The following is a 22,916-nucleotide window of genomic DNA, read 5'->3' on the forward strand; positions in this document are numbered from 1 at the left end:
AACAGCTCACGTTATGAAGTAGATCTTGCTTCAACGATTGAAAGCTAAAGAAAAGCAGATGAGTGCATTGCAGCATAGGGCTGAAGTGCATGAGCATCTTCCAGAATTATACTGGACTCTGTTTTTCCTCACTTTTTTTATTCAGTTGAAATGGTATTTTTTTAGTTTAACAACATCTGTGTTTTCATCCACTCTGTTCCAACACAGTTTGGTGGTAGTCATGGGTCAGTCCTAAACACGTGTTTCAGGAAGTGAGAGAGAAGAACAGAACCAAAACCCACTTTGGTGTTATGTTCATGTGGGAAATGTAATAAAATTATATTTGTTATCTCAGTTTATGATGTATTTGTGTAACTCTGAGAACACCCTTGGTAAGTCAATAATTTACTATTTTATTCCCATAAGGAAGCAACAGGGTTTAAAAAAAAAATCAAAACTAAACCAAACCCCACCCTCAGGTTTTATCTAGTCATGTATTCGTGATCAATGTGTGCAAAGAAAGTGTTTTCCACATGAATTAAAACTCTGTATTTTCACCTTTTGTGAATAGAAGTGGCCTCACGAAGGAGGACGAGCTGGGAGCTGAAGGTGACCCCAGCACCTGCAGTGCCCTCGCTATTGGGGTGCAGTCCCACAGGGCCTGAACAGGGGCCAGAGCTGGGTGTCAGCAGTCCCAGGCACAGCAATGAACCGGTACAGGGTCCATCCAGTGAGGAGCAGCGGGAGATGAGGCTGCAGTCAGGGATGGGGATGAGCTAGAGCTTGCCTGAGGGCTTTGTTTACGAGACAAGATACCTTCAGTGTGGGGTTGAGGTCCCTCCAGGAGACAGGACCAGAGGCAGGACTGGAGACAGGCAGACCTGCTCTGGCAAGGACCGAAGGCCCAAGCCTCAGCTGAAACAGAGCTCCTGGATCCATGGGCAGAACGTGCAAGTGGGGTTTTCGTGAGGCTGGTCATGGCCTCTCAGTGCACTCAGGGCCCTGACAGCATCTGTCCATTAATCGTGAGCTTTACCTGATGATTGTGATTGAACTAGCTTTCTCTTTTCCTGCTCCTTCCCCTTTTGTTTTTGCTTGCAAGTGGAGAAATGCTGGTCTGGTGATCCTTACGGATGAGATCCAAGTCAATGGAAAGGTTCCTGTAGGCTCCAAGAAGATACCTTGCCACTTTTAACAAGATTGGTTTTCAGCATCTAGTTTCACTGATCCAGCAGTGAAAAAAACTAGTTCAGAAGTGATGATAGAGTAGCTCTTTACATACTTGGGTGTTGGAAAATAGTTTAGTTGTAAATCATTTCAGTGAAGTCAAGCAACAGTGGTTAAAGACATTCCTCGGTCAGGTGTAGAAATCCCTGTGCTACCCATCACTAGTGGTAGCCATGGGGTTCCCATTCCGGGAGAGTTAAAGAGCTTGTCCCCACCCTCCAGTGCTGTGTACATTATGATGAATAACTTCTGTTTTGATAGCACTCCGGAGTCTGTCGGGACGGGGCACGACCAATTGTCTGAACGTGGGTAAAGACATGTCATACTTCCCTGTTGCTATCTTCATATCTCAAACAGCAGTTGCCACCTCTTTCATACCATTGACCTTACAGCTACAGAAGCTTTTTGTTCTTTTTAAGTCAACATACAAAGAAGAGAGAAGAAAACGCTGACCCTCGGAAGCCGATCACATCGACCACCAATGAGCAAGCTTGTGCTAAGGAGCAGATTGACCGAGCAGATGCACAGAAACAAATCGCTTGTTTTTACGTGCTGGAGGAGTGTTCTCAGTCATTGGGTGAGGTTTTCCATTGCTATGCCCTCAGCCACATTGCAGGGCTGCTTTGGGGAGGCACTGCATTTGTATAAATCAAGCACTGATTTACCAGATAAAGCCTTCCCATTCTTAGTCATGACTTCTCCTGGCAGGAAGCAAAAAATGAGCAATAAAGAAAAATGGTGCATATTTGGAGTTCTGTCTCGTATTATTTCAGTTCTTCCCTTCGAAAAAAAATCAGAAAGACCCAAAATGAGATTACTTTCCCAAATGGATAGCAGATCTTTGCCATATAAATGTTGCTGATATTTTCCTACCTGTAAGCAGGGAATAATTGAGTAAATTTAACAAAACAAGTTCTTATTTTTTGTTGCTGCGTTTTGAGATTATTGTATGGGATGACTGAGCTGATATAGTAGTGTATGGCCCTTAACTTAAAAAATAATCCCTGTAGTTTAAACTGTTTGCTATCTAGCCAGAAGATGCAAAGTATCCTCCTTCTTTGCAACCCTTTAACCTTAGTATGTGGTTTGACATCAGACATTTAACTTATGCATTTAACGTAGCTTTGGAATGGCTGAAAGTGTGTGCGGATAATTTTTCAATAGGAAAACTGAAGAAAGAGGGGGTGACTCCTACTTTATTTTTTGTGAAACCATAATTTAAATTTTTCTCTTGCATACGAGTGAATTTGAAATTGCTTGACACCCTAAAAAGAGCTGGACTTAAAGCAGAGCAGGTGTCCATAAATTAACTAGATAGCCTTCAGATTCTATAGTATCATCTTCTGGCAGTTAATCGTCTTGCAATGTTTACAACCCCTTGTCATGGTATTAGATGAGGGAATTATTCTGCAATGTCACTCTGCTAAGTGCAAATGCACTGTATTTATACAGACCTCCTCTGGTACAGCCACTGTTTGTTATCTGCTTTGCAGCAGTGCCTGGGTTTCTAGCCTGGTGTCTGCTGGTTTTGGCATGATATGTGCGCAATCAGACTCAGCACCTTTACTGGGGATTTACAGTATAAAGAGAGAAGGTGAACCAAGGTGGCGAAACAGTTGTTATCCCCATTTTGGGGGGAGAAATTAATCACAGGCAGGTCGTAACTTCCCTGCTTCTTAGTTTAATGTAAGCTTTCATCTTTTGCAATCTGCCTGTTGGAGTCAGAGCACCCGAAGGAGATGTATCAGAGGATGGGGGACTCTGAGGGCACCCCTGAGTCTCTGCAGGCTGTTGATACATGGACAAAGTTAACATAGTTTTATTCTTGGGAATAACCCTTCCCACAAGCTGCTTAGCTCGATGAAGAGTATAGTCAAAGTTGAATGCAAATGAAGTGCATGGGGTATGCATTTCACAATTGCATTAGTGTACTATAAATAGGGGCATACATCCGCCTTTGGTAGTTGCTAGAAATGTATTTTCTGGCAGCCTTGGTGCTGAAGGAAATCCGTTTATTTTATGGTACAGACAAACTTATGTTTTTTGCTTAATTTTTTAAAGACAGAATCTTTGGTGCTCATTGCCTACCTGTAGGTGCAAACAAGGAAAAATCACGGTAAAAAGGCCACATACTTTCAATTACTGCAGTGTTCCTTTTGTCATTTTCCAAGTATTGTATTACTTGGCCACAAAGTTAAAAAAAAAAAAAAAGAGAACAAAACCCAAAGACTGAAATTTGGCCAGGAAAACCTCAGTCTGGGGGCTAATTCTCTGATTCCCCAGGTAAGCCTTGTGAAGCTGCGTGGATGCGTATTCATTTCAGCAACACAAGGCTGTAATTTTATAGTAGGAATACTGGTAGAAATACCTATTAAATACAAGGAAAAGATACCTGACCAGTAAGTATTTGTGTACAGCCAAAGGTGCCTTTACAGGTTAGTTGCTATGAAACTTTGATTTCTAAAAAGGTGCGAGAATGCCTTGTTGTCCTCTGTGCTTGGACTACAGTGAAACATCTGTTTGCTAACGTAGAAGGCCTTTTTCCGTTAGGTACTTCTCCAAAACATTGAGACATCGTGGGTATTTTAAATAAATCCTATAACCCAGCAGTCACCTGTTGTCCTGGTCCGAAGCCCAAGAGTGATGGTGTTCTGTCTTGAGCTTGCACCAAAAAAAATTGGAAAATTTGGTAATGTTAAGATTGCTGCCTCATGGGTTTATAAAAACAAAGCCTGGCTTCTGCTGAGTGGGTGTAATCGTGCCCTTCCATGTGCCTTTTCTTCTTATATGTATGAGAGGGGGATCTGGCAAAAAGGATCAGGTTTAGGGTGCTCTTAAATTATATATTTCCTTTCTGCTCTTGTAAGAGGAACGCTGCAAGGGGCTGTTCAGGCGACAGAGGTGCTGAGCACTTCATGTTCTGTGATACTGGGAAATAGCATGAAGTCGCCTTTGTTTCAGGATTTATGATCTCAGGAATGATCTTAGTCTATTCAAAGGGAAAAAAGGGGGTGTAGGTGTTTTTCATCGAAGTTTCCTGAATTGTAGTAATGGTTTTATGTATTAAAATTACATGCATTTTATGCCCTGTATTTTGTTTTCAAATATATATCAAATTTCTAACTGTAGGAACTGGTGCATCTTGAGATCTTTTTAGGCTGAAAGTGCTCATCTAATATAAGTGCTCTAAGCACACATTTCTTATTTTGATTTTTTTTTAGCTATTATTAAGAAGTGCCTTTTCTCACATTGATATTTTGTTTTCTTTTAAAAAGTGTTGCCCAGAGGGAAGGGGAAGAGACATGGAAAATCACTAGCTTTTTAAGGTTTCTTTTTCTTTTCTTTTCCACCCAGTCATCTTTGCACTTCCAGCATACCCTAAATGTGTGTGTTCACGTATTATTTGCACGGAGCGGCTTTGATATGGTTGCAAGACAGCAGGCAGCGAATGGGGACGAGTACTTCTAGTCTCATAAACAGGTTATGTTCGTGATGACAGTAGGGACAAGGCAGGAGATCACTAACGGTACAAGATGGTGTGGAAAAGCACCAAGTACATGCTGCGGAGAATTGGGAGTTAATTTGTGGCTTGGCATATATGGTGAGATGGAGATGTTTAAACCAGACATCTCCTGTGACTGGACAGGGTTGTGAGCCAGGCAGTCCCTTGCTGCATGGTGTCGCTCCAGTTTCGGGAATTTTTTAGGGTGTTCCCATCGTTACTGTTGATTGCTTGAACAATATGCCTCTGTTGGCACCATGTGGGTGGTAGGTTTTTGCTTTCGGGGCTTTAGATAAAGCTTTTGCAACATGGATGCTGCTCAGGGAAGTAGGCATCTTTCGGAGATAAATTAACTTGGAACATTGTAACCAGAGTAAAATATTAATCTTTCCGATAGGTTAATTTTGTAGCTCTTTGGATGGCCTGTATGTAAAGTAATGTAATTAACTTTTCTATCTTTTGCATCTGGAAATGTGCGCTGTATTTTATAAATTAAGTTTTCATTAGTCCCCCCCTCCCCTCTTGGTTTACAGAAATACTAGCAATGAGGAGACATTTGTGCTCATCATGAATCTCCAGTACGTTACTGGTCCTGGATAATAATACTGTCCCTTTCATAATGCAATTAATAAAAATGAAATAGCTGTTGATTTACAAATATTCTTTGAGGTACATGAGCAGTGAAAATTTGATAGACTAATATTAATGGAAGAAAGCTACTATGCCAGAAAGGATGTGAAAATCCATTTCAAGTCATATGTTGCGGGGCAACAATCTCATTTAATAGTTGACTGATTGAGAATGTCATTATTTGTTAAGTAAAAAGGAATCGGCTTTTTTATTGACAAGGATACTGAAGACATCTCATCATATATTTGCAATATAATAAAAAAATTAAATAATATATATAAAATAGTGTATATATAAATATAGAATTAAAAAAAGTGTGCCGAAAGATGAGCTGGCGGGGATGAAGACTTGCCTGGCTGAACAGAGAGCTTTGGCTGGAACTCAGGAGAAAAAGGAGGTTTGGAAGAAGGAGCAGGCAACTCAGGAGGACTACAAAGATGTTGTGAGGTTATGCAGGGAGAAAATTAGAAGGGCCAAAGCCCAACTACAACTTAATCTGGCAACTGCCATAAAAGACAATAAAAAATGTTTCTATAAATGCATTAGCAACATAAAGAGAGCTAAGGAGAATCTCTATCCTTTATTGGATGCAGGGGGGAAACATAGTGACAAAGGATGAGGAAAAGGCTGGAGTACTCAATGCCTTCTTTGCCTCAGTCTTTAATAGTAAGACCAGTTGTTCTTGGAGGTACCCAGCCCCCTGAGCTGGAAGATAGGGACAGGGAGCAGAATGAAGCCCCCATAATCCAAGTAGGAGTGGTTAGCGACCTGCTACACCACTTAGACATGCACAAGTCTATGGGGCTGGATGGGATCCACCCAAGGGTACTGAGGGAGCTGGTGGAGGTGCTCACCCAGCCACTTTCCATCATCTATCAGCAGTCCTGGCTAACCGAGGAGGTCCCAGTGGGCTGGAGGTTAGCAAATGTGACACCCATCTACAAGAAGGGTCAGAAGCAGGATGCAGGAAACTACAGGCCTGTCAGCCTGACCTTGGTGCCAGGGAAGGTTATGGAGCAGATCATCCTGAGTGCCATCACGTGGCATGTATGGGACAACCGGGGGATCAGCATGGGTTTATGAAAGGCAGGTCCTGCCTGACTAACCTGATCTCCTTCTATGACAAGGTGACCCGCTTAGTGGATGAGGGAAAGGCTGTGGATGTTGTCTAGCTGGACTTGAGTAAGGCCTTTGACACTGTCTCCCCCAGCATTCTCCTGGAGAAACTGGCTGCTCATGGCTTGGATGAGTATACTCTTGCTGGGTAAAGAGCTGGCTGGATGGCCGGGCCCAAAGAGTTGTGGTGAATGGAGTTAAATCCAGTTGGCAGCCAGTCACAAGTGGTGTTCCCCAGGGCTGAGTATTGGGGCCAGTTCTGTTTAATATCTTTATCGATGATCTGGATGAGGGGATCGAGTGCACCCTCATGAAGTTTGCAGGCAACAGCAAGTTGGGTGGGAGTGTTGGTCTGCTGGAGGGTAGGAAGGCTCTACAGAGGGACCTGGACAGGCTGGATCGATGGGCTGAGGCCAATTGTATGAGGTTCAACAAGACTTGGTGCAGGTCCTGCACTTGGGTCACAACAACCCCAGGCAACACTACAGGCTTGGGGAAGAGTGGCTGGAAAGCTGCCTGGTGGAAAAGGACGTGGGGGGTGTTGCTCGACTGTAGGGAACAAGCCCCAAACGCCTGTAATGTGAGCCTGGATGCCCTGCCAGGAGTCAAGAGAGAGGGTTAAGTCACGAGGGGGTGCCACTTCTCTTGATTGGTCAACTTCTCTTGATTTGACGGGTGTCTCAACCACTCCTGGAACTGGGACGAAAGAAGGTTCCAGAAGTCCAGGAACTGAGGCCAATAAATAGGGGCACGTGCGAGTGTACATGGGCTCTCTACAACAAATACCCCTGTTGGCAGGTCCGACGCTGGATGCAGGATTGGTGATCTCTCTATTGCTCTCTCCCTCTCTCTTTCTTTCTCTTTCCTCCTAAAATTGTAAAGTAACGCAAGGCTTACCTTGATTTCCCATAAAGCCGCATAGCTTAGGTCGATATGATTGTTAGAGGGCCAACATTTATGGAATAGAAATCTCCCATTAAAGTTGGTGTTTATGTACGGACCTTGAGTGTTATTTCACTTTAATCCACACTGAGGGGATTTGCGAATCTGAGTCATCCCCCCTCCCCACAGGTGGGATGTGACATTGACAGGCGGCTGAATGTGATCCGGCAGTGTGCCCAGGTGGCCAAGTAGGCCAATAACATCCTGGCTTGCATCAGAAATAGTGTGGCCAGCAGGACTAGGGAAGTGATCTTTGCCTTGTACTCGGCACTGGTGAGGCTGAACCTTGAATACCGTGTTGAGTTTTGGGCCCCTCACTACAAGAAGGACATTGAGGTGCTGGAGTGTGTCCAAAGAAGAGCAAAGAGAGTCATACGAGGAGCGGCTGAGGGAGCTGGGCTTGTTTAGTCTGGAGAAGAGGAGGCTGAGGGGAGACCTTATTGCTCTCTACAACTACCTGAAAGGAGGCTGTAGCAAGGTGGGGGTCGGTCTGCTCTCCCAAGCAAGAAGCAATAGGACGAGAGGAAATGGGCCTCAAGCTGCGTCAGGGGGAGTTTACGTTGGATATTAGGAAAAACTTCTTCACCGAAAGGGCAGTCAGGCACTGGAACAGGCTGCCCAGGGAAGTGGTCGAGTCCCCGTCCTTGGAGGTATTTAAAAGCCGTGTAGATGTGGTTCTTAGGGACATGGTTTAGTGGTGGACTTGGCAGTGTTACATTAACGGTTGAACTTGATGATCTTGAAGGTCTTTTCCAACCTAAACGATTCAATGATTCTATGGTTCTAATAATAGGAAAGTGCAATTTTGGGGGTGTGGAGTGGTAATGTCTTTTTTCCAGGGAACTCTTGAGGCAGCTCAGTTCAGGAGAGGTTTTTGGTGTCTAGAGCAATTGGTCAATATGTTAGCGGGGCTGTAAGGAGCAGGATCTCCATCATTGTACAAGGGATGCTCACAGTAATGGTCAATTAGGTTTGTTTTTTGGAATCTGAATAGTCCCTCACAGGTTCTGTGCTAAAATGATAAATGTTTTGCAATGGAGTACATAGACGGATGCCGGCTGAGGGAGAATTAACAGAGACCGGGAGTTTTGTTAATGATGTTGAAAAACCTGAAAAGAGTTAAATATTTAGTGCTTGGTGGGTTTTTTTTACTTTCTAAGGGAGAATTTAAAAAGGAGCAGTAAAATGAAGCTCAAGTACCCGTTCCAGCCTGGCCGCAGTGTGCTATCTAGATTGGCCCAGGTGACAACTTTTGGGTTGGTATCAAGAGAGTTTCCAGGATGTGGTGTGAAGAGGTGAGAGGACAGCACCCACCTCTTCTCCGCAGCTGAGGAGGTCTTGCCACCACTGCCTACAAGCTTGCTAGGTTTTTGCCACCTAGTTGGATCGTAGAAGAAGTTTTGGCTCTTCCTGTGTTGTAGTTTGTTATATTTGCAGATTTGCTCACCAGCCATTCCTCTTCTCTCTTGTCTCTCTCTTCCACAACAGAGTCTATGGCTGTGAAGCCAATTCTTCAAGCTTTGCTTTTGCAGTTTCTGAGTGGCACAGAGTGTGTTCTTCAGGGCAGAGTCACGTAATTTTGTTTAAAAATAAGTTTGTGGTGTTTAAATGTAGTAAGCGATTGGAAATGCTGAACTTCCAGATCCTTCAAGATTCTGCAAGGGCTGTGTGGGGCCAGCCCTGTGCTGCTCCCCTGTCGTGGCGTGGGGATGCTGGGGCAAGATGGTGCAACCTCAGTCCAAAAACCTACCTGGTGGTTTCATACGAACAGCAGTATTTTCAAGGCACAGACCGTTTGTTTTCCTCCTGTCTGTTCCTTTAATTAATCTCTCTGCTGCTTGTTTCCTCTCCTGCTTTCATTTCTCAATTTGATCTTTTTAGTGGGCTAGATAATTGCATTTACTGAGTATCCTTCCTGCCGAGCACTGTGGCTGTAATCTCCTCCACCTGAGAAATGGTTTCCTTTGAACAACCTGGTGTCTGGCTCAAAGTTATGTGTTAATTAAATAAAAAAAAAAAAAATAAAAAAAAGAGTGTGTGTATCTGTATATATATGAGTTATATAGTTTTAGCAAGCAAAAATCTGGGTAGCTGAAAGACAGTTATGAGTGCACACCATCAGCACTGTTTTTTGGCTTCTTAATTACAGATGAGTGCACAAAAGTCTTTAATTATACGATCGCTTAGCTGTTTTTTCAATACCATCTTATATATGGAGGTTCCTCAAATCTTAAATACAAATGGGAGTTTAAAATATCTGGAGATTGCGTAATTAAAGACGGTACCATGCAAGCGAGGTGGAAATTGTGTGTTTAGCAATAACTGGATTTTAGGATATTGAGGTTGTATTTTTAAGAGTCTTTGTGAGGTAACGAAATGGCCTCTGAGGTTGTGGTACATTTCCCCATGCTTGAACCAGCCACTGGCAGCATGTCCATGGCCAGAGGGGTTAATTGGTGGAGTTGGCCAGAGGGTCCCTGACCTTCTTGTCAGGGAGCCGTGATGGAACAGAGCAGCAGCACAGCATTGCCTTCCTTCTCGGGTTCCAGGGGGTTTAAGATTTCCAATCCTCCCCCTACTACATGCACGCACATCTGTGAGCCCCCCTTGTCCCCAAGAAAGTGGTTTTGGGTACTCACTGTCTTCCACTTGCTCATGTGTCTTCCCGTACTTCTCTTCGTGTAAAGAGAATTAACCCCAAGGAGCATGGAGGAAGTCTGAGCTAGAGCAGGAAAAGCTTTAGGTTATACCCTGACCGGTGAACTGTCCTCCCCCCTCGGTCTGTAGGCCCAGGGGTGGATGACCTGCATGCAAGGAAGCCAGTTGTGCAAAGCGTGGTGAGTTTCCATTTTTTTTTCCCCACATGCTGTTAGTAGAGAGATTGCATATGAAGCAGAAGTCTTTATGGAAACATTACATCCCACAAAATAACTCTAGTGGTTGCACACCAATATGTATGTATTTTTTTCCCCTGTCAAAGTACTCCTCTGACCTACCTACTGCAAAGGTAGACCTAGCAGATACACTGTAGTGGGCCTGTGCCGCTGATACAAGGTTAGTTAACATGATGCTTTATGCATAACGTGATAGAAAATTACACATACAACTGTAGTTTTCACAGTACTTAGACTATGTGACAGTCCAAATGTAGAGTAGCCTTGGGAACTTTTTGGCCAAGAAGAAACCGAGTAATGACTTCCTTGATTCAGCTACTCATGTCCTGCGCACAGTGGTGTGTCACTGCAAGACATGTACCAAATTCAAAAATTAAACCTATAGAAACACAGGAGCTAAATTATGGTTTTGTCATCATCTGCCACTAAGACATGTGACGAGTAGTGGCGTTGCAGGCGTTGGAACGGTACTTTCTCCCTCCGACAGAAGTCAGGCTGTACCTTTTGTGTGAGAGGACAGAGATACCCAAAGGATCGAGAGCTGCAAGTGGTTTGCAGCACTGGAAACGCCTGACAGCATTAATGAAGGATGGGTTAACATAGCAATGTGAGTTTTTGTGCTTCTACAGCAACAAAGGTCAAGATGACGTCCATTAAATTTAATGGAGCTGCGCTTGTGTCAAACCTGTCAGTCCAAGAGGGATGCTGTTGAAAGCTGTCATGATTTGGGCCTGGAAAGGGGTAGCCTGATAAAGTAGAAGGGAATTTGCTAAAATTTTACAGTTTAGTTTCAAGTAGGCATCACCCTTGAGGGAGTTATGTTTCATACAGCACTGGGTGTGATGTGGGGCTGTAGCAAGAACCGCTCAACAGCTTAGAAAAGAGCTAGCTTTGAAGAAGGAAGACGATGGGCCACTTACTTACCCAATGCTGGCTAATCTCTGATGAAATTTCATTCTCAACCCACATTGAGGTGGATCGGAAATCCACCCCCACAGCTGTGAATCTTATGATTTTTAACAAATATTTTTAGAAAGAGCAATTCAGTCCTTTATCTAAATATAGCTTTTAGCTTTCAAGTCTTTGAGAGAGGAGAGCACGTGAATCTTTGATCCATGGCATTCCTCGTGATCACAGCAGTAAGAGTACTCTCCACACCTGGCAAAAATTAAGTATGGTACAGAGAAATTTGTTAGACAAAAAGTTCGTATTTTACAAAATAGACATGTCTTTTATTATGGATGAAGGATAAATCTTGGCATGTCCTTCGACAGAAAGGCAAGAGATGCTAAAGCAAAATATGAAGCACAGGAAAATGAAGGTGTGGTTAGAAACTTTCTTCTTGGTGGTGTGACTGAAGTACCACTTATCTCCTGTCTGATACTTGATATGTCACTAAAAATAGAGAAGAGAGGCTCACCCATCGTCCGTGTTGATGACAGCAGAGCCAAATCTGTTTGTCCTTAGATGTCTGAAATGGGAATGCAATGTAATTCAGCATATTTTTTAAATTATTTATTTTTTTAAGGCAATGTTTAACAAAAGATTTCTCCAAAAGTCACAGTGAGTCCAGATATGTTTGATGGAGTTATGCTTTTTTGTGGTGGTGTTGGTTTTTTTTTAACTGAGCCAGAAATAGCATCATTACTGATGTTGCTGTGGTAATGGCACTTACAGCAATGTCTGAAAGTGCTGAAGAAATTTTTCTCGTAGGAACAACCACAGTTTTCTTCCCCCCCCCCCCCAGTAATTGTTTCAATATTATAAGTTGATATGCTCATTTATCACTGAAATCATTATTAATGCATGCTGTTTTTCTCTGTCACATTGCCATGGCAACTGGGTGACATGTTTGAGTAGAATTATCTGTTTCCAGATGGAGATCTTCATTCATAAGATTTGCCTGCTGAGAATTTTTGCAGCATATTCAACGTAAAAATTCTTCCTTCCTTGCCCTTCCCAAGAGTTTCGTGCTAGAGGCGTTACTGCTTTCTGGTTTATATCCTGTGATAGATTTTGTGGTGGGTGTTACGCTCAACAATATTTCTGTCTTTTATTTGTGGTTCATTTATGTTGGTTTTCTTTCGACTCAATTGGGCTGCTTTTCTTCAACTCAATATTTGCTGTGGCAGTCCTGTAAACCCATTCCTCTCGCACTTGAGGTGTTGGAAATCTTCTGTATTTATATAATATACCACACAATGTAAGGCAGTACTTGATTTTTACTTTTACACGTGAAAGGAGCATAAAGATGTATTTCTCTTTATATATGATATACCACACTCTGAGTGATGGTGTCCTAAAATTTTTATCATATTCAGTACTCGATTTCTAGTTTTGCACAGGAAATAAGCATAAAGATGTTTCACTTTTGTTCATTTTTGATGTAAAACTGTATTTAGGAAAAAGAAAAAAGGTATTACTCTTGAACAAGGTAGAGCAAGGTTAATATGCACAGAACTTTGTCTAATTTCCTTTATCCTGATCTTCTTACAGTTTTAAAGGTCTTGTTGACTGTCAGACTTGTTGAGATCAAGTAGGACATAATTAGCATTTCAGGATTTCTCTGGGTTTGTTTCTGATCGCTCAGACCGAAATATCTCAAAATGGTGTATTTACTTTAGTAGAAATCAAAAGTTAAAAATCAAAAGGTGAATTTAGCATGCTTTACTTCTTCAGTTCCAGGTGCGCTCTTACCTTATCAGGCAAAACCTGGTTAGCAGTTTTTGCAAATACCTAAAAGTGTTACCTTTAGGGAAGGCATCAAAGGCCCGTTCCTCCAACCAGTCTTTAATCTAATTTTCATATTCACTTTAATTCATTAATGACCGTACACCCCATGACACACTTCAAGGTCTGTCTGTTGCTTAAACGTCCATTCTTTTGCATTTGCAGCACTTTCATCCTGACAGTAACTTTAGAACAAGAACAATCTCATAAATAGCCCAGAATTTGTGGTTTCTGAAGCCCATCTTATATATATCGTATCTTTAGAAGATAACATTTATTTTCACCTAGTCAAAAAAGTCTATATGTAGTTGTATACTCCCAAAAATAACATAATATAGTGCAAGACCTGTGTTCCTCAAATATTTATTTGAATTTAATCTCTATATTTAGTATATCTGAAACAATTAATGTCTCATCTGTGAAGAGCAGGGTGTTATGCATCAGACTCGTTTCTTCTCTGTTACACCAAGTAGCAGTGTCCTCCCTAGCCAAGATGCTCGCTACCACCTTCTCCTCCTTTGCACCCTTTGGTTGCCCTTTTGGTTGACTGCTTATTGCAGTCAGCAGTCTTGGCTGGGAACATGCTAAATATTGACTGGTCCCATTGCTTTCAGGAATTGTTCCGCATTTGTCATGTCAGGTCTCTACTTGAACAGACTTGTGACGGGCCCATAAAAATGAAGAGATTTTACAGCTTAGCTTGATCCAAGGAAGAAAAATGGGAGTTCAACATGAATGTGAAGGGTAAAGTTTGTGTCATTGAGTACTGTAAATGCCAGAGGGAGACCTGCAAGCAAAATCTAGTGTTTCTTCTCAGATAGCAGGAACGTTGCAGGTATAAATATCAACATTTTAGCCGTGATTCAGGTAGTTACTTGTATTTAAGCAGCCTAGTTCAATGGCTATTGAAATTAGTTAGAGGTGGGGTTTTTCCTCAGTGCGTTAGCTAGTTCAGAAGGATGTTTCCAGGTATCCCTTGTTGTACCTTGGAAGCTGCAGGGTGTGTAGTCAGCTGGATACTCCTCCTTTTTCTTTCTGTATCAGTATAATTACTTAGCTGGTTTTTTTTCCCCCTTTGAAAGTGGAATCATATCTATTTATACCTACCTCCAGCAAGTGACTATTCAATATGAGCTAATGTTGCCAATATATTGTATTTGTGCTCCCTATTTTAAGGAAAATATTTTGCCTGTGATAGGAAATTATGAGAGCTTATGAGTAATAATATTGCTTCAAACTTAACATTGCTGATCCATTCCCTTCATCTCTGTGTGTATCTGATAAAACAGTTGTTCATGGCTCAGTCCTCTCTTTTGCTCCCATTAACTGAAATAGGTTGATAGCTTGCTTTCCACAGGCCAGCACTGTGTTGGCCTGTTTATCTGATGTTGGTACGTGCACCGCTTGCTCAAAACATGTGGGTTTGATGGAGTTGCTATCTGCTTGGCACTTCCCTCTGTTAATCATTTATTTAGGTACTGAAGCCTGAGTGTTGGCCACTCAGACTGCTTCTTCCTTCATGTGCCGCATCCCCAAGAGGTAGTCTCTTGGCCTCTAAGGCAGGTCGTCAGTGGTAGATCGTGTCAAATTTACATTGCTTTTTGAGATACAAGTAGAGATTTCTCATGCCCAAACACATACCATATAATAGAGCCATATGCCATATAATAATGACATTAATAATCATTTTGTAAGACACTTTCTATTAAAAGAGTAATTCTACTAACATCTACAGAAGCAGGTGTCTTCTACTTTGACCTCCTGAATTTCTTTTATCTATATTCTCCTAAGGAGAAGGTGAATTTCTCTGAAGTAAGACCTGCTGGTTGGCATAGTGTATTCAACTTGTCCTGAAAATGTAGTGAAAAATGATTGTTTTATTTTTGGAAACTTTCTTGCTGCTGCGTGTATCAGGCATGAATTGTCCAGGCATCTGCACTTCTGCAGTTGGTAGCATGGAGGGAAGAGTAACACCAACTGTGCTACACTGCACAGCTAACTGAGTAGTTACTGTATTCATAAGTAAAGTATTGGGGGAAAGCATGTTTACTAACCCTGTTGTAAATATCTACGGAAATTACACAAGAAATATGTGCAAAGTTTTTTGCTGCCATTTCAGGGCTACTTGAGGCATCTGGCAAGTTATGCAGTATTAGAAGGATCTGTGCCCATGTTCAATGTGAATTTAAAATTACGTTTTTGAAAACTTCTGTTGATAATGATCTCTAAAAAGACTTTTGTGGTGCCGAAGCTGGAAAGGAATTGTGGCCCAGAAATTCACACAACCACAAAGAGTAGGAACAGGTTGCCCGGTACCCTCAAGTATTCTCAAATTATACTGTAGCTCAAGCATTCCTTAAATTTCCCATGTCCACATTGTAATCCGTACCCTCACCTGGCCTGACTCTGTCCATGGGTTCTCTAACATGTATTCTCTTTATGAATCCTACACAATTCAGGGAGATCTCTGTGGAAGTTAATAGCAAGAGGAGGTCTAAAGAAAACATTGGACTGATACTTGTTGAAGATGGCCACCTGATTAGTAGGAATGAAGAAAAAGCAGAGGCATTCAATGCTTTTTTTGCCTCAATCTTTAATAATACTGACAGACCTTGGGCTGCCTGGTCCTCTGAGTTGGATACTGTCCCTCACAGCATCCTTCTGGACAAGTTGTCTAACTGTGAGATGAGGAGGTACATGGTGCACTGGGTGAAGAAGTGGCTGAAGAGCAGAGCTTGAAGGGTTGTAGCAAATGGGGCTACATCTGGCTGGCAGCTGGTCACCAGCAGTGTTCCTCAGGGCTCAATCCTAGGGCCAGTGCTATTCAATATATTTATCAACAATCTGGATGCAGGAGTTGAATGCATCATTAGTAAGTTTGCTGATGACACCAAACTGGGAGGTGCTGTTGACTCTCTTGAGGGACAAGAAGCCTTGCAGAGGGCTCTAGATAGATTGGAGCATTGGGCTATGATTGATGGGATGAAATTTAACAAGTTCAGTTGCTGGATTGTGCACCTAGGATGGAGTAACGCCGGGCACAAGTGTAAATCAGGAGAGGAGTGGCAGGAGAGCAGCCCTGCAGAAAGGGATCTGGGGGTGCTGGTTGGCAGCAGACTCAATAGGAGCCAGCAGTGTGCCCTGGCAGCCAAGAGGGCAAACCGCATCCTGGGGTGCATGAAACACAGCGCGACCAGCCGGTCAAGAGAAGTGATTATCCCACTGTATTCGGTGTTGGTGCGGCCCCACCTGGAGTACTGTATGCGGTTCTGGGCCCCACCATTTAAGAAGGACGTTCAGGCACTTGAATGTGTCCAGAGGAGGGCAAGAAAGCTGGTGACAGTGCTGGAAGGCATGTGCTGTGAGGAGCGGCTGAGGACTTTGGGCTTGTCTAGTTTGGAGAGAAGGAGGCTGAGGGGCGACCTCATTGCTCTCTACAGCTTCCTGAGGAGGGGACGTGGAGAGGGAGGTGCTGCTCTCTTCTCCCTGGCATCCAGGGGCAGGATGCCTGGGAATGGTTCAAAGCTGCGCTGGGGGGGTTTAGACTGGACATTAGGAAGCATTTCTTTGCCGAGAGGGTGGTCAAACACTGGAACAGGCTTCTTAGAGAGGTGGTCGATGCCCCAAGCCTGTCAGTGTTTAAGAGGCATTTGGACAATGTCCTTAATAACATGCTTTAACTTTTGGTCAGCCCTGAATTGGTCAAGCACTTGGACTAGATGATTGTTGTAGGTCCCTTCCAACTGAAATATTCTGTTCTGTTCTGTTCTGTTCTGTTCTATTCTATTCTATTCACCTGGTAAAAGCAGCACAAATTTGTAAGTAGTAATGGTGCAATAATTACAAGAATGTTGTCATGATGGTGATGATGCATATTGGGAAGCCAGGTACCAGCAAGTCCTCAGCTCAGACACCTGAGCAGCAATGCCAGGCAGCACTCTCTTACAATCAGTTAGAGAAGACATACAGAATTAAGTTTCCAACAAAAACCCTCCTTCCCATCTTGCCTTCATCCTATTGAACTGTATCAAACTTTCATATATAAATCTGATTATGCTGATTATCAGTCGTGGGCTCATCAGTGCCCTGGTCTACTTGCTACAAGAAACGATGTCTTCCAAGGAAGCATCCCTTACATACAGTCCGCATAGGACGGTCTGATGCCCGGGAGTGTGCTCAGTGTTTGATCACAGTTAATCTTTTGGAATAAGCAGGAGACACATTTCAGAGGTTATTTTTGCCATTGAACATCAGGACCTCCATACCTTACTTGTTTTTTACAAGGCTGGGTTGAACATGCCTCTCTTTTAGTTAATGTGGAATAGCTACGGGTTGTGCAAACTTCCTTTGTGCTATTTTCTCCTTCTTATCTGCTTTCCTATTCAAATCCGTACATGCAACTGTGGGAGTTTCATGCTTTTTCTGCATGTGGGTTTTATTGCAAATCACAACAGAGATCATTGAAGGAGTGAGAAAAATGTGAGTTAGATATTGCTTTCAATCAAGTACTTCTAATTCCCAGGCTTTATTGTGATCAGCCTTTTTGGTTTTATGAATTGTCACCTCCAGATAACCTAAATTCCATTTAAAAAAGAAAAAAAAAATCAGAGTTATTGTTCACATTTAGCAATCTAATAATATTGTCTTAAATTCTTCCATCTGTTTTGAGACTCTGCATCTCAGATGCTGCTATTTGATAAATTAACTGTTTTATTTAAACTCTGTAATAAAAAAAGCATATAGATGCAGACTAGGCCAAATGAAAAACCATGTTGTATTTATTAAAAAAAGATTGTTTTTCAAAGTTAGGCTTATTTAGCTTATACACTCTGTGGTTAACAGTTTCCTGAAAACAAGCTTTTTTTTAAATAGTTTCGATTTTTTTTTTAACAATACAGTAACCCAGAAAAATCCATTTGTGTTTTGTTTTTCCCTTAGCAAGTGAGATAAATTGCTTGAAAACCCAAAGAAAAAGAATAAAGTTTTCTTTTAATTTGCCGAGGTTTTGTCTTTTAGTCCCAGTGTACTGTGTCTCACTTCATTTTGTATTAACATTTTCTGCTTACGTGGGGTAAAGTTTCTCTTCTGCATGATATATCCTGGCTGGAAGAGTGTGGGTGCAAAACTCTGGGTGTTTTTTTTGATAGATTCATGTGCTACAAAGATAACCAGAGCAAAAAGCGCTTGAGAAAAGGCAGTGTTGGTGCTGCAAGCACTGCATTCACAGGCTAGAGAGAAGAATCACTTTTCCTCAAATCCCATCTTGTCCTACCAAGGAAAAAAAACCCTTTATGCAAGCTTTGGGTGAGGCTGTTTACTTTCCTGTGGGATAGCACATGTATGTTAGATAATATTTCCATACTGGCACTGGAGCTGGGAATTTATTATTTGAAGAGCTGAAATGCCTAGCTGATAAATATTAAGGGCAAACCAGGAATCTTAATTTTCTTATTACTTATTTTCAGGATGGATTTCTGTCTGGGTAACATTCATGTGCAGTAAAAATGGCATTGGGGGTGGGCGGGGGGAGAGGAAGACGGTCAACATGGGGCCTTTTCTCCAGAAATCATTATATGTCTGTGCATTGTGTACCTTTTGCTTTAGCTCCATTAAAACAGTACAGGGAAAAAAAAAAAAAAAAAAGCAGGGGTTTTTGGTATGTTTTTTTTTTCCAGCTTTTAACTTAAATTTTAAATATCCTCCATCACCACTGCTTTTCAGAAGAGGTTTTTTCAATGCAAGGAATATCCATGAGCAGCATCCTCTCTGTAGTAACGACTGTACATTGCTTGTTTGCCCACTGATGATAAAAATTCAGGGAGGATGCAGGAGTGAAAAACTTGTTTGTGTTATACAGAAAACTAGGGATTTGGGGGAGAGTACATACCGAACATCCCCTGTTCGTGGTGCCATGGCTATACTAGACCAGAGAGCTACTGAACAATTTCTGGAAGCCAGAACTGGAAATTCTTACTGAAGCTTCAGTCAGGAAAAGCTTCCTTGGTATCAGTCACATTTAAGCCTTTGAAACTATAAACGTGTAATTTTTAGTTGCTTTACTTAATTAGGGTCTTTTCTAGTCAGCTGTTTTGGTTTTAGTTTGGTTTTTTTCCCAGCTGCTGAACTACAGTGGTTCAAAATTTTTTTTTCTTTTTTTTTTTTTCTTGGTGCTCAGATGAGTATAGGATCAAACCAGTGGAAGAGGTCAAATACATGAAAAATGGGGGAGAAGATGATCAGAAAATAGCAGCCAGGAACCAAGAAAACTTGGTAAGGATTGAACTTATCGCTTATCTAATGAAATAACGTGGCTCTGCTTTTGTAATGAAATATGCAACGTGCAGCACATTCAAGCTACAGCTTACACACGCCAAGAGGATTTTCTTCAAAATGTCGTAACTCTCTGCGAAGCTCGCATAGAAGGTGCAAAATAAGACTTTTTCCTGCTTGTCTTTCTGAATTAGGCTCTACTTGATCTTGGAGTGAGTGTTTCCACGATTATACTCGCTCACCTCCTTTGCAGATCTGAATACACGCACTTTGAAATGCATGTGTCTATATTGCAAATGAGTTGGTAGTAAACCAGCAGTGCGCTGCCATTAAGAAAATGACCTACTTATGTAGATATTATTTGCTCTGTGCTTTTTGGTTTTACATATTTTAAAATTCACAGGGAAGGCAGGTTGGAATAGAAAAAGCAATATATTGATAACACAGCGGTCACGAGAATCATTTTGTGTGTGTTTCTTTTTCCTCGATTTGAGCACCTTGCTGGCTCATAGTTCCACTTACAGGAAGGAAATCTCAGGTAAACTCTTAGTACTACTTGAAATAATTAGGATGCTGTTGAATCGGCTTAAAAATCACAGTTGAGTCACTTCTGGCATTTCTGAGAAGTCGTTTCTTCTCTTCTAAGGAAGAGGAGAGGAATGTCAATTTTGTAATTGGCTGACTGGGGCTTTGCTCCATTTAACTTTCTGAAGACATCTCACAATTATAGTTGGGTGCAAAATTTCACATCTGGTTCCACTCATTCATTGCAGCTTTTCTTCACGTAGGATTGGTTTTTTCCCTCCATCAGTAAGACCGAAGGGGGAACATCATCAGCAGATTTCAGTGGAGCCGTAACCATTATCACCAGCTGAGGATTTGCCTTTAGCCATCATTTGGCAGCTGTACAAAAATCCACTGTTTGTGATTTTTTTTTTTCCTGAAGATCTAAGTGAGCTCCAGGCAACCTGGATACTTTATATTCCTTCTTCTAGACACACATACTTGCATTACACCATTACAGATGCATTCCTGTAGTAAATAGAAGAGTTTATTTTGCTGTGTTCTGTCTTTACTTCGTTGCTCGAGCAGTGGTTGAGCAGCACACAACATGGTTTCTGCTTTGGTCTCCAGATTAGGTATTTGCTACCTGCAATTTTGCATTGCTGATGCTCCAGTGGACAGCGCAACTTCAGCTGGCAGCAGGATTTTGGGATTTTTTAGGGCCTCAGAAACATTGCTGAGAAGATCACCTTTCCTAGCAGCATCCATAGTGCATTTAGCATTATCGCCAATGTAAGCACGTTTGTTTTGAACTGGAAGAGGTGTGACTGCAAGAATTTTTTGCTCATTTTAGAGACCCCAGTGCTTTGTTGATAAACAGAGAAAAAGGAAAAATGAGCACAATTCTCAGGTTTTTTTGATAAAAAATGAAAAAGTCTAGCAGGTTAAATTTTAAACTAGCCGTCAGCTGTATTTAAATTAGAGTATTTGCAGAAGGTAACATGCCACTTGAATGACAACGAGGAAGAGTTCAGGAAAGCTTAGGTCTGCTGACATGACACAGTCGCTGAAGTTGTATTCAAAACTAGATAGAGATATTTTGTACTTCTGTTAGTGCCTGCTTTCTTGTAGCACCTAAGTGTTAGCCTGATTAAATTTAGGAAGAGACATTTCTACAGCACAGTGCTTATTATTTTGTTATTGATGGGTGATGTTTGATGGGAGCAGTGGGTTTGTTGGAAAATAAAACTTAATATGGAGTTGGAGGGCTCGTATAGCTCTCTTCTCTGTCGTATCTTTTGGGAGAAAAAAAAGAAAATAACACAAAAAAGTCTTCAATCAGACAGGATATACGTAATTTAAAACAAAAACCATCTTGCACACCAAAAAGGCTTTATTTTCCTTTTCCTCATCTTACTATAAGGAGATTACATTGTCTGTAATGTATGCAGCTTTTTAATCCTGGGAATTGTCAGGTCCTCGTCACTCCTGGATTTTTTAAAGGGGTTTCACTGTTCGAGTTCTCCTTAGTAAACATGTTTTAGTTCACTGCTTAGAAGATGGGTTAAGCTACCCATCACTCAGGCTTTAGTTGTCTTAACATGTGAAAAGTTGGCAAGCGCTTACATAATCCCGTCTTCTCATCAGGCATTTCCAGGCAACGGAAATTTTAGGAACAAGAAAAGGTGGTGGCAGAATCGACCGGCCCTTTTCCCTCCTCTCTTGTTTCTTAATCCCACATTTCTGTATTGTCACAGGGCTGCTAATTCACATCTCCTTCAGAAACACGACCCAGATGAGATGTATAACCTGAATGTCATTATAGTCGGTTCCCTGGGAACTGCTGCAGTGTGGGTTATCTTATGCTCTGATACTTGTGCTTCAATTATGTTATTCAGATGCCATCAAATTTTTCAGTCCATTATCACTACTGTTACTTTTTTAAGGTATTTTAAGGTATTTTGAAGAAGAAAAAAAAGAATCTCTGCTGAAGTGAAAATAAAACTGCTTCCCTTATAACTTAGGCTCTTTGATGTGGTGCCATCTCTGCCTTTGCTGTTGCAATATTTCTGAGTCAGAGAAAAAAAAAAAAGGTCATGCAAGCAGATAAAGAGAACGGGAGGACATGGCAGACACCAGGCAAATTGTCATTTTTTTACTGGGGTCCTGTGGCCAGGGTCCCAGGCTTTTTTTCTGTTTAAAGAGAGAGGTGGAGATGGGCTGGTACAAGCATGGGTATCTGTGGGAGAGACAGGGCTCTGTCAGTGAATCACCGTCTGCTCAGCTTCAACCTGAGGCTTAAGCAGGACTCAAAACTTGAGCAAGGCTGGCATTATAAAGCAGAAATACTCCTCGGATGTATTGACAACAGGAATGGCTATGCTAGGGTTGCATGCTAGGTGAAACAGAAGATGTTCCATGTGAAGACATTTTCTGGCAGAATCAAAGGCCTCCTTGAATTAAAATGTAGGCTTTTGACGGGGCAGGGTGGGGGAGGGGGTGGGAGGAATTAAGAAAAGATAAAAAAGCGAAGCTTGTTTCAGACTCTGTCACAGTCAGTCATTGTTTTCCTGCAGTTCCCTCATATCCATCAGCCTGACTCACTTCTTTACCCAGGTTGTTTCTGTGGTTCTCCACTTGCCACTGGGATCTCTCTGGTCCTGGTTTCATTCCTGGTCCCTCTGGCTCCCAGCACCTTCCTGAGTATCTTGCCTGGGCATCTCCACCCTCAAAATCAAGCCAGTCATGTTGCCCTTGGTGGGGAAAATCCTGACCTGACATTAACACATCCTTGTAGCCTGCAGATGGGAATGGGATGTAGCAGGATTAGGTGCTGGAGACCCGGGGTTATGCTGCGTGCTGGCACTCTGCACCACGTGCTTTAATAGCTGCTCAGCTAAAACGGGGATGTTTGAGTTAGATCTGTAAAGAACTAGTAGACAGATGAAAGAAGTAATTTGTACTGGTTTTCGAGACTACATGTGTTTCTTAATCACAAGTGTTGGACTATATATACATAAAAAAACATGGAAATTGTGCTAATTTTCAAATGAGATGTGATTGTGCATAGAAGCTCATGAGCGTGGTGTTGTTCCCGGAGCTGAAGAAGCAGCTGTGATGGT

At 42.0% G+C, this 22,916-nt stretch overlaps 1 protein-coding gene across 2 annotated transcripts in view; it reads left to right on the plus strand.

The window, feature by feature from the left end:
* Window positions 1-22,916, plus strand: part of CUNH1orf21 (chromosome unknown C1orf21 homolog) — a 129,621-nt gene that overhangs the window by 57,489 nt on the left and 49,216 nt on the right. For both annotated transcript variants that reach the window (XM_087732109.1, XM_087732110.1), the window contains exon 3: window positions 19,196-19,290. In XM_087732109.1, the coding sequence (XP_087588235.1) occupies window positions 19,196-19,290 (95 nt within the window). The remainder of the gene's footprint in view (window positions 1-19,195; window positions 19,291-22,916) is intronic.

This window comes from Nipponia nippon, unplaced genomic scaffold (assembly GCF_047370975.1).
Source record: "Nipponia nippon isolate SJK-2023a ecotype South Korea unplaced genomic scaffold, ASM4737097v1 scaffold_5, whole genome shotgun sequence".
NCBI classification, from domain to species: Eukaryota; Metazoa; Chordata; class Aves; order Pelecaniformes; family Threskiornithidae; genus Nipponia; species Nipponia nippon.